Below are 13,185 nucleotides of genomic sequence, written 5' to 3' on the forward strand. Positions count from 1 at the left end.
CCGAAGGAAGCTCCACAGCCTTCCTGAGTAACCCATTCTACTGCTGCACTACGTTCCCAGCAAAGCTTTTCTGAAAGTCCAACCTGGACCTCTGAGCCAACGCTTGCTGTTGCTGTCTGTCCTGGGGGGGGGGCGGCGGCGCGGCGGGAACTCTCTCGCGGCTCAGGAGCGTGCGGCGCTGGTGCGGTCCGAGAGAGCGGGTCTGTTTTTGTCGTGTTTTCTTCTTATCTGTATCGTTGTTGTTCCTGTTTCCCTCTGTTTGCTGTTCTGTTAAACTCCCCTTATCCCAACCCACCGGTTTCTGCCTGTTTCTTTTCATTCTCCTCCGCACGCCAGCGGGGGGAGGGGCGGCCACGTGGCGCTTTTGTTGCCGGCGGCAGCCGAAACCAAGATATTAATTTTGGCGCCCAAGTGTGGGGCAGGGATAACGGCAGGGCTGAGCAGTGGGTGTTAAAACTGCTTTCTTAGGTTTTGTTAAATTTGTTATACGCATTTTTCTGTGTTAGTTAAACAGTCGCCGGTAAAAATGTTTCTCTCTGTGATCAGATGGCTGTGGTTTTTGAATCCTTACTTGCACTATGTTTTCCCTGTGGTGCTGTTCATTATCTCGGGGAAAAGGATCAGGGTGATGATTTTGCTATACTGTATGATGTTGACTTATGACATGATAACGTCAATGTTCATGAAATTAGGCTTGTATTTGCATGCGGCACTGCGGTCATTTGCGTACCTCGGATCCTATGTCTTAGAATTTGTGAATAATCAAACCCAGTCTGTGGGGAAAGCCGAAGGGGATACCTTCCCCCATTCTTTCGCCCCACCTCTCTCCCTCAGGCTGCTCCTAAAGGCTTTTGAGAATTTTGAGTACCCGTGGGATGCTCAGGCCAGAACTCTCCTTTTGTTCGGCCTCCTGAATGAGTTTTGGGTCTTGTTTAGGGTTAAGCAAGTCGTTAAGAACATCCTGCAGAGACCTGCCCCGGGGCTGGATAGCTGTGAGTGGCTGGGTGTGTGGGACAGCATGGGCAAGTACCTAGGGCAGTGGGCACCTCCGGTGTTTTTTAAACTCACCCCTGAGGAAGTACAGGATCCAGACAAACTAGTAAAGTATCTGCAAAAAGTGTGCTGCCACCCTGGGAACTCCAGAGAGACACAGATCACTGCAATGTGCTGGGGTCTGGCCCATGCCTACCGAGCCCTGTTCAACCTGATTCAGTTCTCTAAAGGGGAAAGGGGGGGAAATGAAGCTGCAGGCACTGCGACTGGCGCTGCCCCCCCAGCCGGCCCTGCAGCCCCTCCAGCCCAGCAGGCAGTCACAGCCCCCCCGACTGGCACCGCCGCTGCCACAGCTGCAGGGTCTGCCTCGGTTTCCCTGGCAGGCACAGCAGCTGCTCCAGCCCCAGCTCCAGCTGCAGGCATAGCGGCTGAGCCCCATGACCAACCTGTGCTGGTAGCAGTCGCCCCCGTAAAACTAAAGAAAGACGCAAAGAGAGCAGATCGCTCCGGGAGGGATGATGATGAGCCAGGGTCATCGCGGGAGATAGAGACAGAGACCATCACCCAGTCCCTGTCCCTGGGTGAGCTGCGGGACATGCGGAAAGACTTCAGCTGCCACCCAGGCGAGCACATTGCCACCTGGCTGCTGCGGTGCTGGGATAACAGGGTCAGCAGCTTGGAATTGGAGGGCAAGGAAGCCAAGCAGCTGGGATCCCTGGCCAGGGATGGGGGCATTGACAAGGCCATTGGGAAAAAGGAACAAATCCTCAGCCTCTGGAGGAGACTTCTGTCAGGCGTGAGGGAGAGGTACCCCTTCAGTGACGATTTTGTATGCTATCCTGGCAAGTGGACCAATATGGAAAGGGGTATTCAGTACTTGAGAGAATTAGCTGTGCGGGAGCTGATTTATAATGAACCAGACGATGAGCAGGTACCCACAGACCCAGATGAAGTCCAGTGCACACAATCCATGTGGAGGAAGTTTGTGTGGAGCGCACCATCCTCATATGCCAACTCACTGGCAGTTGTAAACCGGAAAGGTAAAGACGCACCAACAGTGGATGAGGTGGCTGTCAGACTCCAGCAATATAAGGAAAGTCTCTCTTCCTCCCTTGTCTCAGCTGTGGAGAAACTGGCCCGGGAGGTCCGACAAATGAAAGAGAGTAGGTCCTACTCCCCACCTGTACGGGCCAGTGTCTCAGCTATTAGAGGCAAGCGTTTCCCTGCTCAGGAGAGGGAATACAGAGGCTACACACCACGGGGCACCCTGTGGTTTTACCTGCGTGACCACGGAGAGGACATGAGGAGGTGGGATGGAAAACCTACCTCAAGTCTAGAGGCACGAGTGCATGAGTTGCGAGGTAAAACAATCACCAAAGGGGATTCTGTTAGGAAAAATGCCGCTCCAGTTTCCAGCAGCCAGCGCTCCAGTCCAGGTAGACAGTTTGACCTTGATTCCGATCCTCTGGAGGGGACCTCCAAGTCATTTTTACAGCAGGTGAGCAGCAATTTCTCTGACCAGGATTAGAGGGGCCCTGCCTCCGGCCAGGTGGAGGTAAGGGACAACCGTGTTTATTGGACAGTGTGGATTTGGTGGCCTGGCACGTCAGATCCACAAGAGTATAAAGCTCTAGTGGACATTGGTGCACAGCGTACTTTAATGCCATCAGAGTTCAAAGGGTCAGAGTCCATTTGCATTTCGGGAGTGACAGGGGGGTCCCAAGAGCTGAGTGTACTGGAGGCTGAAGTGAGCCTCACTGGGCAGGACTGGCAGAAGCACCCCATTGTAACTGGCCCCGAGGCTCTGTGCATCCTTGGTATAGACTATCTCAGGAGAGAGTATTTCAAGGACCCAAGGGGGTATCGGTGGGCTTTTGGCATAGCTGCTGTGGAGACGGAAGAAATTAAACAGCTGTCCATTTTGCCTGGTCTCTAGGAGGATCCTTCCATTGTGGGGTTGCTGAGGGTTGAAGAACAACAGGTACCCATCACAACCACAACGGTGCACCGGCGGCAGTATCGTACCAACCGAGACTCCCTTCTCCCCATTCATCAGCTGATCCGTCAACTGGAGAGTCAAGGAGTGATCAGCAAAACTCGCTCACCCTTTAATAGTCCCATATGGCCAGTGAGAAAATCTACTGGAGAGTGGAGACTGACAACAGACTACCGTGGCCTGAATGAAGTCACACCACCGCTGAGTGCTGCCGTGCCACAGAATCACAGAATCACAGAATAGTAGGGGTTGGAAGGGACCTCTGTGGGTCATCTAGTCCAACCCCCCTGCTGAAGCAGGGTCATCTACAGCAGGCTGCACAGGACCTTGTCCAGGCGGGTCTTGAGTATCTCCAGAGAAGGAGCCTCCACAACCTCCCTGGGCAGCCTGTTCCAGTGCTCCGTCACCCTCAGAGGGAAGAAGTTCTTCCTCATGTTCAGACAGAACTTTCCATGCCTCAGTTTGTGCCCATTGCCCCTTGTCCTGTCACTGGGCACCACTGAAAAGAGCTTGGCCCCATCCTCCTGACACCCACCCTTCAGATATTTGTAAGCATTTATAAGGTCCCCTCGCAGCCTTCTCTTCTTCAGGCTGAACAAGACCAGTTCCCTCAACCTCTCCTCGTAGGGGAGATGTTCCAGTCCCCTCATCATCCTTGTAGCCCTCCGCTGGACTCTCTCCAGTAGCTCTTCATCCTTCTTGAACTGGGGAGCCCAGAACTGGACACAGTACTCTAGATGAGGCCTCACCAGGGCAGTGTAGAGGGGAAGGAGAACCTCCCTCAGCCTTCTGGCCACACTCTTCTTGATGTACCCCAGGATCCCATTGGCTTTCTTGGCAGCCAGGGCACACTGCTGGCTCATGGTTAACCTGTCGTCCACCAGGACGCCCAGGTCCCTCTCCGCAGAGCTGCTCTCCAGCAGGTCCACCCAAGCCTGTACTGGTGCATGAGGTTGTTCCTCCCCAGGTGCAGAACCCTGCATTTGGCTTTGTTGAACCTCATCAGGTTCCTCTCTGCCCAGCTTTCCAGCCTATCCAGGTCACACTGAATGGCAGCACAGCCTTCTGGTGTATCTACCACACCTCCCAGTTTGGTGTCGTCAGCAAACTTGCTGAGGGTACACGCTCTAACTCTTCATCCAGGTCGTTGATGAAGAAGTTAAACAAGACTGGGCCCAGTTCTGAGCCCTGGGGGACACCACTTGTTACCAGCCTCCAACTAGACTCAGCGCCGCTGATGACAACCCTCTGAGTTCTGCCATTCAGCCAGTTCTCTATCCACTTCACCGACCACTCATCCAGCCCACACTTCCTCAGCTTCCCTAGGAGGATATCATGGGAGACTGTGTCGAAAGCCTTGCTGAAGTCGAGGTAGACAACATCCACGGCTCTCCCTTCGTCTACCCAGCTAGTCATGTCATCGTAGAAAGCTATTAGATTGGTCAGGCATGATTTCCCCTTGGTGAATCCATGCTGACTACTCCTGATAACCTTCTTTTCTTCCACTTGCTTCATGATGGCCTCCAGGATAAGCTGCTCCATCACCTTTCCCGGGATGGAGGTGAGGCTGACCGGCCTGTAGTTCCATGGGTCCTCTTTCTTGCCCTTTTTGAAGATTGGAGTGACATTGGCCTTTCTCCAGTCCTCGGGCACCTCTCCTGTCCTCCAGGACCTCTCAAAGATGATGGAGAGTGGCTCAGCAATGACATCCGCCAGCTCCCTCAGCACTCGTGGGTGCATTCCATCGGGGCCCATGGATTTGTGGACATCCAGATCACTTAAGCGATCCCTCACACAGTCCTCCTCGACCAAGGGAAAGTCGTCCTCTCTGTAGGCTTCTTCTCTTACCTCCGGGGCCTGGGATTCCTGAGGGCCAGTCTTAGCACTGAAGACTGAAGCAAAGAAGGCATTCAGTAGCTCTGCCTTCTCCGCATCCTCCGTCACCAGGACACCCGCCTCATTCAGCAGCGGCCCCACGTTGTCCCTAGCCTTCCTTTTGCTGCTGATGTAGTTGAAGAAGCCCTTCTTGTTGTTTTTCACATCCCTTGCCAGCTTCAATTCCAGGTGGGCCTTGGCCTTCCTCGTCGCATCCCTGCATGCTCTCACCACGTTTCTGTACTCTTCCCAAGTGGCCTGCCCCTCTTTCCACATTCCATGGACCTTTCTCTTCTGCCTGAACTCCGCTAGAAGCTCCTTGTTTAACCTTGCAGGTCTCCTGCCTCCTTTGCTAGATTTCTTTCTCAGGGGGTTGCATTGCTCCTGTGCATGGAAGAAGTGTTGTTTAAAGAGCGACCAGCACTCATGGACCCCCCTGCCTTTGAGAGCCCTGGCCCACGGGATTCCTCCCAGTAGCTCCTTGAAGAGGGCAAAGTCAGCCCTCCTGAGGTCCAGGGTTTTGATCCTGCTTATCGCCCTGCTTCCTCCACGCAGGATCCTGAACTTGACCATTTCATGGTCACTGCAGCCGAGTCTACCTCCAACCTTCACATCCTCCACCAGTCCCTCCTTGTTTGTTAACACAAGGTCCAGCAGAGCGCCTTTCCTTGTTGGTTCCTCCACCACTTGCATCAGAAAGTTATCATCGATGCTCTGTAGGAACCTCCTGGATTGTGCCTGCCTAGCTGTATGGTCTTCCCAGCTGATGTCAGGGTGGTTGAAGTCCCCCATGAGAACCAGGGCCTGTGACTGTGAGGCTGCTTGCAGCTGCCTGTAGAAGGCCTCATCAACCTCCTCCTCCTGGTCAGGTGGCCTGTAGTACACACCCACCGTAATGTCACCCTTATGAGCCTGTCCCTTAACTCTAACCCACAAGTTTACAACTTGTTCCTCATTTGCCCCCAGGCCAAGCTCAATGCATTCTACTTGCTCCCTCACATACAGAGCAACTCCCCCATCTCTCCTTGTTGGTCTGTCTTTCCTAAAGAGTCTGTAGCCATCTATGACAGCATGGCAGTCATGCGAGTTGTCCCACCACGTTTCTGTGATGGCGACCAAGTCGTAGCCGTGCCAGACATGCTAGAACTTCAGTATCAGCTGGAGTCAAAGGCAGCCAAGTGGTACGCTACAATTGACATCGCTGATGCATTCTTCTCCATCCCTTTGGCAGCAGAGTGCAGGCCACAGTTTGCTTTCACCTGGAGGGGCATCCAGTACACCTGGAATCGACTGCCCCAGGGGTGGAAACACAGTCCCACCATTTGCCATGGACTAATCCAGACTGCACTGGAAAAAGGTGAAGCTCCAGAATATCTGCAGTACATCGATGACATCATTATATGGGGCGACACAGCGGAAGAGGTTTTTGAGAAAGGGGAGAAAATAGTTCAGATCCTTCTGAAAGCCGGTTTCGCCATTAAGCAAAGTAAAGTCAAGGGACCTGCTCAAGAGATCCAGTTTTTGGGAACAAAATGACAGGATGGGCGCCGTCAAATCCCAATGGATGTCATCAACAAAATAGCAGCTATGTCTCCACCAACCAGCAAAAAGGAAGCACAGGCCTTCCTGGGTATTGTGGGTTTTTGGAGGATGCACATCCCAAATTACAGCCAAATTGTAAGTCCTCTGTACCACGTGACCCGGAAGAAGAATGATTTTGAATGGGGCCCTGAGCAACGACAGGCATGTGAACAGATTAAACAGGAGATAGTTCATGCCGTAGCCCTTGGTCCAGTCCGGTCAGGGCAAGATGTTAAAAACGTGCTCTACACTGCAGCCGGGGAGAATGGCCCAACCTGGAGTCTCTGGCAGAAAGCACCAGGGGAGACTCGAGGTCCACCCCTGGGGTTCTGGAGCCGGGGATACAAAGGATCCGAGGCCCGCTATACTCCCACTGAAAAAGAGATTCTGGCAGCATATGAAGGCGTTCGAGCTGCTTCAGAAGTGGTCGGCAACTGAAGCACAGCTCCTCCTAGCACCACGATTGCCGGTCCTGGGCTGGATGTTCAAAGAGAGGGTCCCCTCTACGCATCATGCCACCGATGCTAGGTGGAGTAAGTGGGTTGCTCTGATCACCCAGCGCGCCCGAATGGGAAACCCCAGTCGCCCAGGAATTCTGGAGGTAATCATGGACTGGCCAGAAGGCAAAGATTTCGGAGCATCACCAGAGGAGGAGGTGACACGTGCTGAAGAGGCCCCACTGTATAACCAGCTGCCAGAAGATAAGAAACAGTATGCCCTGTTCACGGATGGGTCCTGTCGCATTGTGGGGAAGCAGCGGAGGTGGAAGGCTGCTGTATGGAGAGCTACACGACAAGTTGTGGGAACTGCCAAGGGAGAAGGTGAGTCCAGCCAGTTTGCAGAGGTGAAAGCCATCCAGCTGGCTTTAGACATTGCCAGTCGAGAGAAGTGGCCAGTGCTCTAACTTTACACTGAATCTTGGATGGTGGCCAATGCCTTGTGGGGGTGGCTGCAGCAATGGAAGAAGAACAACTGGCAGCGCAGAGGCAAACCTATCTGGGCTGCCCCATTGTGGCAAGATATTGCTGCCCGGCTGGAGCAGTTGGCTGTAAAAGTCCGTCACGTGGACGCCCACATCCCTAAGAGTCGGGCCACTGAAGAACATCAAAACAACCACCAGGTAGATCAGAGATTGAAGTGGCTAAGGTGGATTTGGACTGGCAACATAAGGGCGAACTGTTTATAGCTCGGTGGGCCCATGACACCTCGGGCCACCAAGGAAGAGACGCGACATACAGATGGGCTCGTGACCGAGGGGTGGACTTGACCATGGACACCATTGCACAGGTTATCCATGAATGTGAAACATGCGCTGCAATCAAGCAACCAAGCGGCTAAAGCCTCAGTGGTCTGGAGGACGATGGCTAAAATATAAATATGGGGAGGCTTGGCAGATTGACTACATCACACTGCCACAAACCCACCAAGGCAAGCGCTATGTGCTCACAATGGTGGAGGCCACCACCGGATGGCTGGAAACCTACCCTGTGCCCCATGCCACTGCCCGGAATACCATCCTGGGCCTGGAAAAACAAGTCCTGTGGTGACATGGCACTCCCGAGAGAATTGAGTCAGACAACGGGACTCACTTTCGTAACAGCCTCATAGACACCTGGGCCAAAGAACACGGTATCGAGTGGGTGTATCACATCCCCTACCATGCACCAGCCTCTGGAAAGATCGAGCGGTACAATGGGCTGCTAAAAACCACTTTGAGGGCAATGGGGGGTGGAACTTTCAAAAACTGGGGTACCCATTTAGCAAAGGCCACCTGGTTGGTTAACACCAGAGGGTCCACCAACTGGGCTGGTCCTGTCCAGTCAAAACCTCAGCGCCCTGTAGAAGGAGATAAAGTCCCTGTAGTGCACATGCGGAACATGTTAGGGAAGACAGTTTGGGTTAGTCCTGCCTCAGGCAAAGGCAACCCTGTCCGCGGGATTGCTTTTGCTCAAGGACCTGGGTGTACCTGGTGGGTAATGCGGAAGGATGGGGAAGTCCTATGTGTACCTCATGGGGATTTGATTTTGGGCGAGAATAGTCCATAAATAAATTGTATAAAGTTAATTGTTAAATAACCCTGTCACTGTCTGTTATCACTGTTATAATTGTTATATGTTGTACCAGTAGTAGCATAGTAAGAATCATCCAGATCAAAGAAGGATGGACTTTTTTGATGAACCCTAGCAGAGCACACAGCAATGATGGAACTGGACCTGGTTTTCAACAACTGACATCCAGCAACTTCATCAGGATCAACATCTCGTGCAGACTGTGGGCACGGGCCGCACCAGATACATCAGCCGTGAGCTCCGGATGCAGCAAGTGACCGACTCAAGGGACACTTTAGAGTGATGATCCATAGACTAAGGGAATGATATCTGGAGACAGGAGAAGTGGTAGTGATCAACTGGACAATGGGGGACCTGGTCATGACGTAGATGGTATGGAATAAGGGGTGGATAATGTCCTGGGTTTGGCCAGGACAGGGTTAATTTTCACCAGACTCCAGGAAGGGGCACAGCTGGGGGGTGGGGGATGACCCCACCTGGCCAAACAGAGGCCGGTATTCCATACCATGTGACGTCACGCTGGGTTCCGGTGGCGGGGGGGGGGGGGGGGGGGGGGGGGGCGGCACGGCGGGAACTCTCTCGCGGCTCGGGAGCGTGCGGCGCCGGTGCGGTCCGAGAGAGCGGGTCTGTTTTTGTCGTGTTTTCTTCTTATCTGTATCGTTGTTGTTCCTGTTTCCCTCTGTTTGCTGTTCTGTTAAACTGCCCTTATCCCGACCCACCGGTTTCTGCCTGTTTCTTTTCATTCTCCTCCGCACGCCAGCGGGGGGAGGGGCGGCCGCGTGGTGCTTTTGTTGCCGGCGGCAGCCGAAACCAAGACACTGTCCCTTGTTTTACCACCAGCCATTACCAAAAGTACGGCTATATCAACTTTGTAAATGCCCTTCAGGAAGTCACAGGCTGCTATTCAAGCCACCTCTTTGCCAGGCTAAACCAAATTCACCTACCTCAACCTCCTATGCAGTGTCCTATGACTCTGACCATCTTAGCAGTCCTCTAATAGAGCCTCTCCAGTTTCTCAACACTCCACAAGGGCGGTGCCCAAAGCCGGACACAATATTCCACATGTGACCTTAGACACTTTAAGTGTTTCTTAACATTGTTTAAGTGAAAGGAAAAATAACTTCCTTTCATCTGCTGATCACGCTCCCCTCAATGCAGCCCATGACACAGTTTTCTTTACTTTTGACAGCATACTGTTGGCTCACAGACAACTTAGTGTCCAAATATCTTAATACATTATTAAGCTATTCCATAAGCAATGGAAAAAAAAATTCTACAACTTTAATTTGAAATCCCTACATCATCTATCCCTTGCCACAGCAACAACCCCTGCTCTCCTGTGGTCCCCCTGCCTCCCATTAATATTTTCAGTTATCTCTTATTTACTATATTCCTTTCTGTAGCCCTCTTTGCCATGTACAGGACTGCCACACTTTTTGCACTGGTCTTTCAGGGGAGAAAAGATAACACATTCCACAAGCCACTCATGGTAATGCTGACCGGTTTGCTAGACACCCAGTGAGTAATCCTGTACTGGATATACAGAACAAAACAAACCAGCTTCGAGATCACTCTAGAGTCCTCCCTTCAGCAGAGGTGCTAATTCTGAATCTTAATTTTCCTCAGACACTGCGTTTGTGAGAACTCACATTGCTGAGACCACCAATCACATCTGATTGAAATTGGCCAAAAGATGAAAGTTAAAGGGATGGGGAAGAAAGACACTTACAGACTAAACAGTCACATTAAACTAACTTCTTTGAAGAAAAAAGCTTGTAAAATAAAAGTCAACTTCAACTTTACACATACAGAGATTAAGTATTATAACCTACCTACAGCATTCTTCAAACCAACGAGCAATGTAATCCCACATATAATAAGGCTCAAAGGAATTAAAGAGAAGATTGGCAGTTTTAATCAATTCTGCTGTTTTCTTGTTTTCTCTCAGTTTGCTGAAAGAAAATAAAATGAACATTTTATATTTTTACACTTCATTTCTGAGTTATGTAACTACACATCACTGAGTTTACCCACTGTGAGTTAACTCTGACAAATTATCCTCCCCTCATCCCCACAGTGGTTATTGCTCTAGGGCTCAGTATCTTGGCAGGTTCCTCATACCGATGATTTTTCACAGATGCTAGGTTTCTTCTGTATCCTTTCTTTAGTATTCTAACCATATTTTTAATAGATCTGTTTTTCCATGATCATTCCTACAGTTGTTTCTCCCCTCCAGCTTTGAACCTGCCTTTTTTCACTTTTCACTTTAACATACTCAGCTCAAATCTCGAAACTGCTTTTATCCCCCTCTCTGGCTGTCTTGTAGCACTCTTCACTTTTTACAACAAAGCTCATCAGTCCACCTTTTTTTTTTTTTTAAGAACACAGATGTAAAGAATGCCACTACTAATCTATGCCATTGACATACTGACTTCCAACTGCATCAAGCAAGAATTCTTGTCATGGATAAAGAATAAAGCATATGCTAAAAAAAAAAAAAAAAGAAAAAAGCCATAGCTCTTCAGGCCGTCTCATTGAACACAGAAGTTGCAATTAATCTCATTGGATCCCGTATCATGAAGAAACCAGGTCACAGTCCCACAGGCTTCACAGTCATTGTTTCAGCATCGTAAAGATATATTATTTAATAGCAAATACATCATATTCATTAATCACCTGCTTAGCTGTGTGTGATCTTTGTTGAAAGAAGGTTCTGCCTGAAGCTCCAGTTCTGCTTTGCACTGTGTGTATAATGTCCGAAACACTTCAATCAATACATCCTCTAGGATGGCAGGGCCTAGGAAGAAATACGAGCAGTCACAGCCTTATGCATTATAGCACTGCTAACAGTCCAGATCTGAAAACTAACCAAATCATTAGCTAGCTTTGGTCACTGAAACCATAAAATTCCTCCTGCTCAATTTCATAAACTACCTCGGTTTCAGATGGTTTTTTTTTTTTTGCATTGCAGAAATACACAGGCAATCGTAATGCCTGGGAGTACACAAAGCACAAGTGGAGTTCTTTTCCCATTCAGCCTGTGTCCAGTGACGGCTGGGTACAAACACACCTAGTTCAAAAGCTATGCAGTCACATCAGTACAGCCCATGTTCAAGCCAACATGCCCTCTTTGAGGGATTATTACCTCAGTAACATGTAAACGTGACTACACGGATTCCTGATCAAAGGTAGCTTTCAACCAAACAGTTTTAAATACCCACCCATAAGCTTGCTCATGTCGTTATCATATGGAAAACATACTCAAATATTTCAATGCAAATATGAGGTAAAATATTTTGAGCGTCTTCCTTTCTTTCAATTCGAGGCAGGTTTTCTTTAACACTGCATATAGTCTGCAGGACACTTTTTGAAACAGTGCTTCCTTCAGATTTGAGCTAACTCTCGAGTTTGAAGAAAAAACCCCAAACTTATTTGGAACGGAGTTCACAAAGTGATCCTTCTTGAAATGGCCTTTGCTTTTTCATGATTTCTCCTAGCCTCATTGAGCTGCCTCCAGTAAGAGTGCACTCACTCAGTTAAGTAGAAATCTCAATAGCTTCCATCTCAGTTTGCTCATAGCTCTGCTTACTTCATGAAATCTTAACATACAAATTGCCTCTGAAAATTTAAACAAACTCCCAAAAATCACAAATTACCCAGGAAGACAACAAATTTTTGTCAGATATTTTGTTCTTTGTGGTCTGTCTTAATCACTTCCTTTAAAGTTGTACTCTTTAATTGCTGTATTTTTACGCTTTTATTATCCCACTCTCAAATCTTAATACAGACTTCAAAAATTGTTTTGTTTTTTTCAGTCATCTCCAAAACCGTTATTCAAAGAAAAAAGCAAGACAGCCAACATTTATTTGTAAATATTTTTGCCTCATCTACTTTTGTGCCATAGTCCTCTGCCTCAACGGCAAAAGCGTGCATTTCAACACTTCAAACAGGGGAAAGGAAAATTAAAAAATACCAAGAAAACTCCAAACAAACCACTCACAAAATAAAACAAAAAAAAAACTTGCTTCCTCTGGATAAATTCTTCTGAAAAAAAATGTTTTCTTGTTAACATCTCTCATCTCTATCTGCATATTAGAAGACAAAGCAGATTATTCCCAAAAGCAACAGCTAAGATTTAAAATGGTGAAAAGCACTATTTGATTAAAGAAACGGAAAAAAATCCAGTCTGCATTTCTTCCAACATGCAGCCAATTCTCTCTATGACTTTAACTTACTATTGCCAGTGTTGAAAGTAGAAGAAATTGCATTTGGTAAAAGGTAAATCTCATGTATATATTATTAGCTTGGAAGATCTAAGAAATCTAGCTAACCTGCCAGTACTCAGAATACAGCTTTTTCAATTTGACCAACAAGAGAGAAAAATTCTCAAAGAAAAATCACATAAAAGAAGCTAAAGAATAGAAGTAGTCTGAAGTAATATGAAAATTACCTAGTTCAGGCTTATCCAACAAACTGATAAGAATTCGAAAAGGCTTTAAGTCCTGCATTAATGTGCTTTCTTCTCCATGCCCATTAACTTGTAATATTCCAACCATTGCCTACAAAAAGCAAAAGCATATCAGGAAAACAAAAACAAAACCAGAAAACATGTTTTGAAAGAAAGATGCAGTAAAAGCTGCATATAAAGGGAAAATTCTCAGTAGCAGAGAC

General features: G+C 48.8%; 1 protein-coding gene across 6 annotated transcripts in view; it reads right to left on the reverse strand.

Annotated features, from left to right (window-relative positions):
- Positions 1-13,185, reverse strand: part of DOP1A (DOP1 leucine zipper like protein A) — a 77,078-nt gene that overhangs the window by 40,956 nt on the left and 22,937 nt on the right. For all 6 annotated transcript variants that reach the window (XM_075414447.1, XM_075414443.1, XM_075414448.1 and 3 more), the window contains exons 9-11: positions 12,965-13,073; positions 11,191-11,311; positions 10,347-10,466 (exon numbers count right to left, since the gene is read on the reverse strand). In XM_075414447.1, the coding sequence (XP_075270562.1) occupies positions 10,347-10,466; positions 11,191-11,311; positions 12,965-13,073 (350 nt within the window). The remainder of the gene's footprint in view (positions 1-10,346; positions 10,467-11,190; positions 11,312-12,964; positions 13,074-13,185) is intronic.

The sequence above is a fragment of the Opisthocomus hoazin genome, chromosome 2 (assembly GCF_030867145.1).
Source record: "Opisthocomus hoazin isolate bOpiHoa1 chromosome 2, bOpiHoa1.hap1, whole genome shotgun sequence".
NCBI lineage: Eukaryota > Metazoa > Chordata > Aves > Opisthocomiformes > Opisthocomidae > Opisthocomus > Opisthocomus hoazin.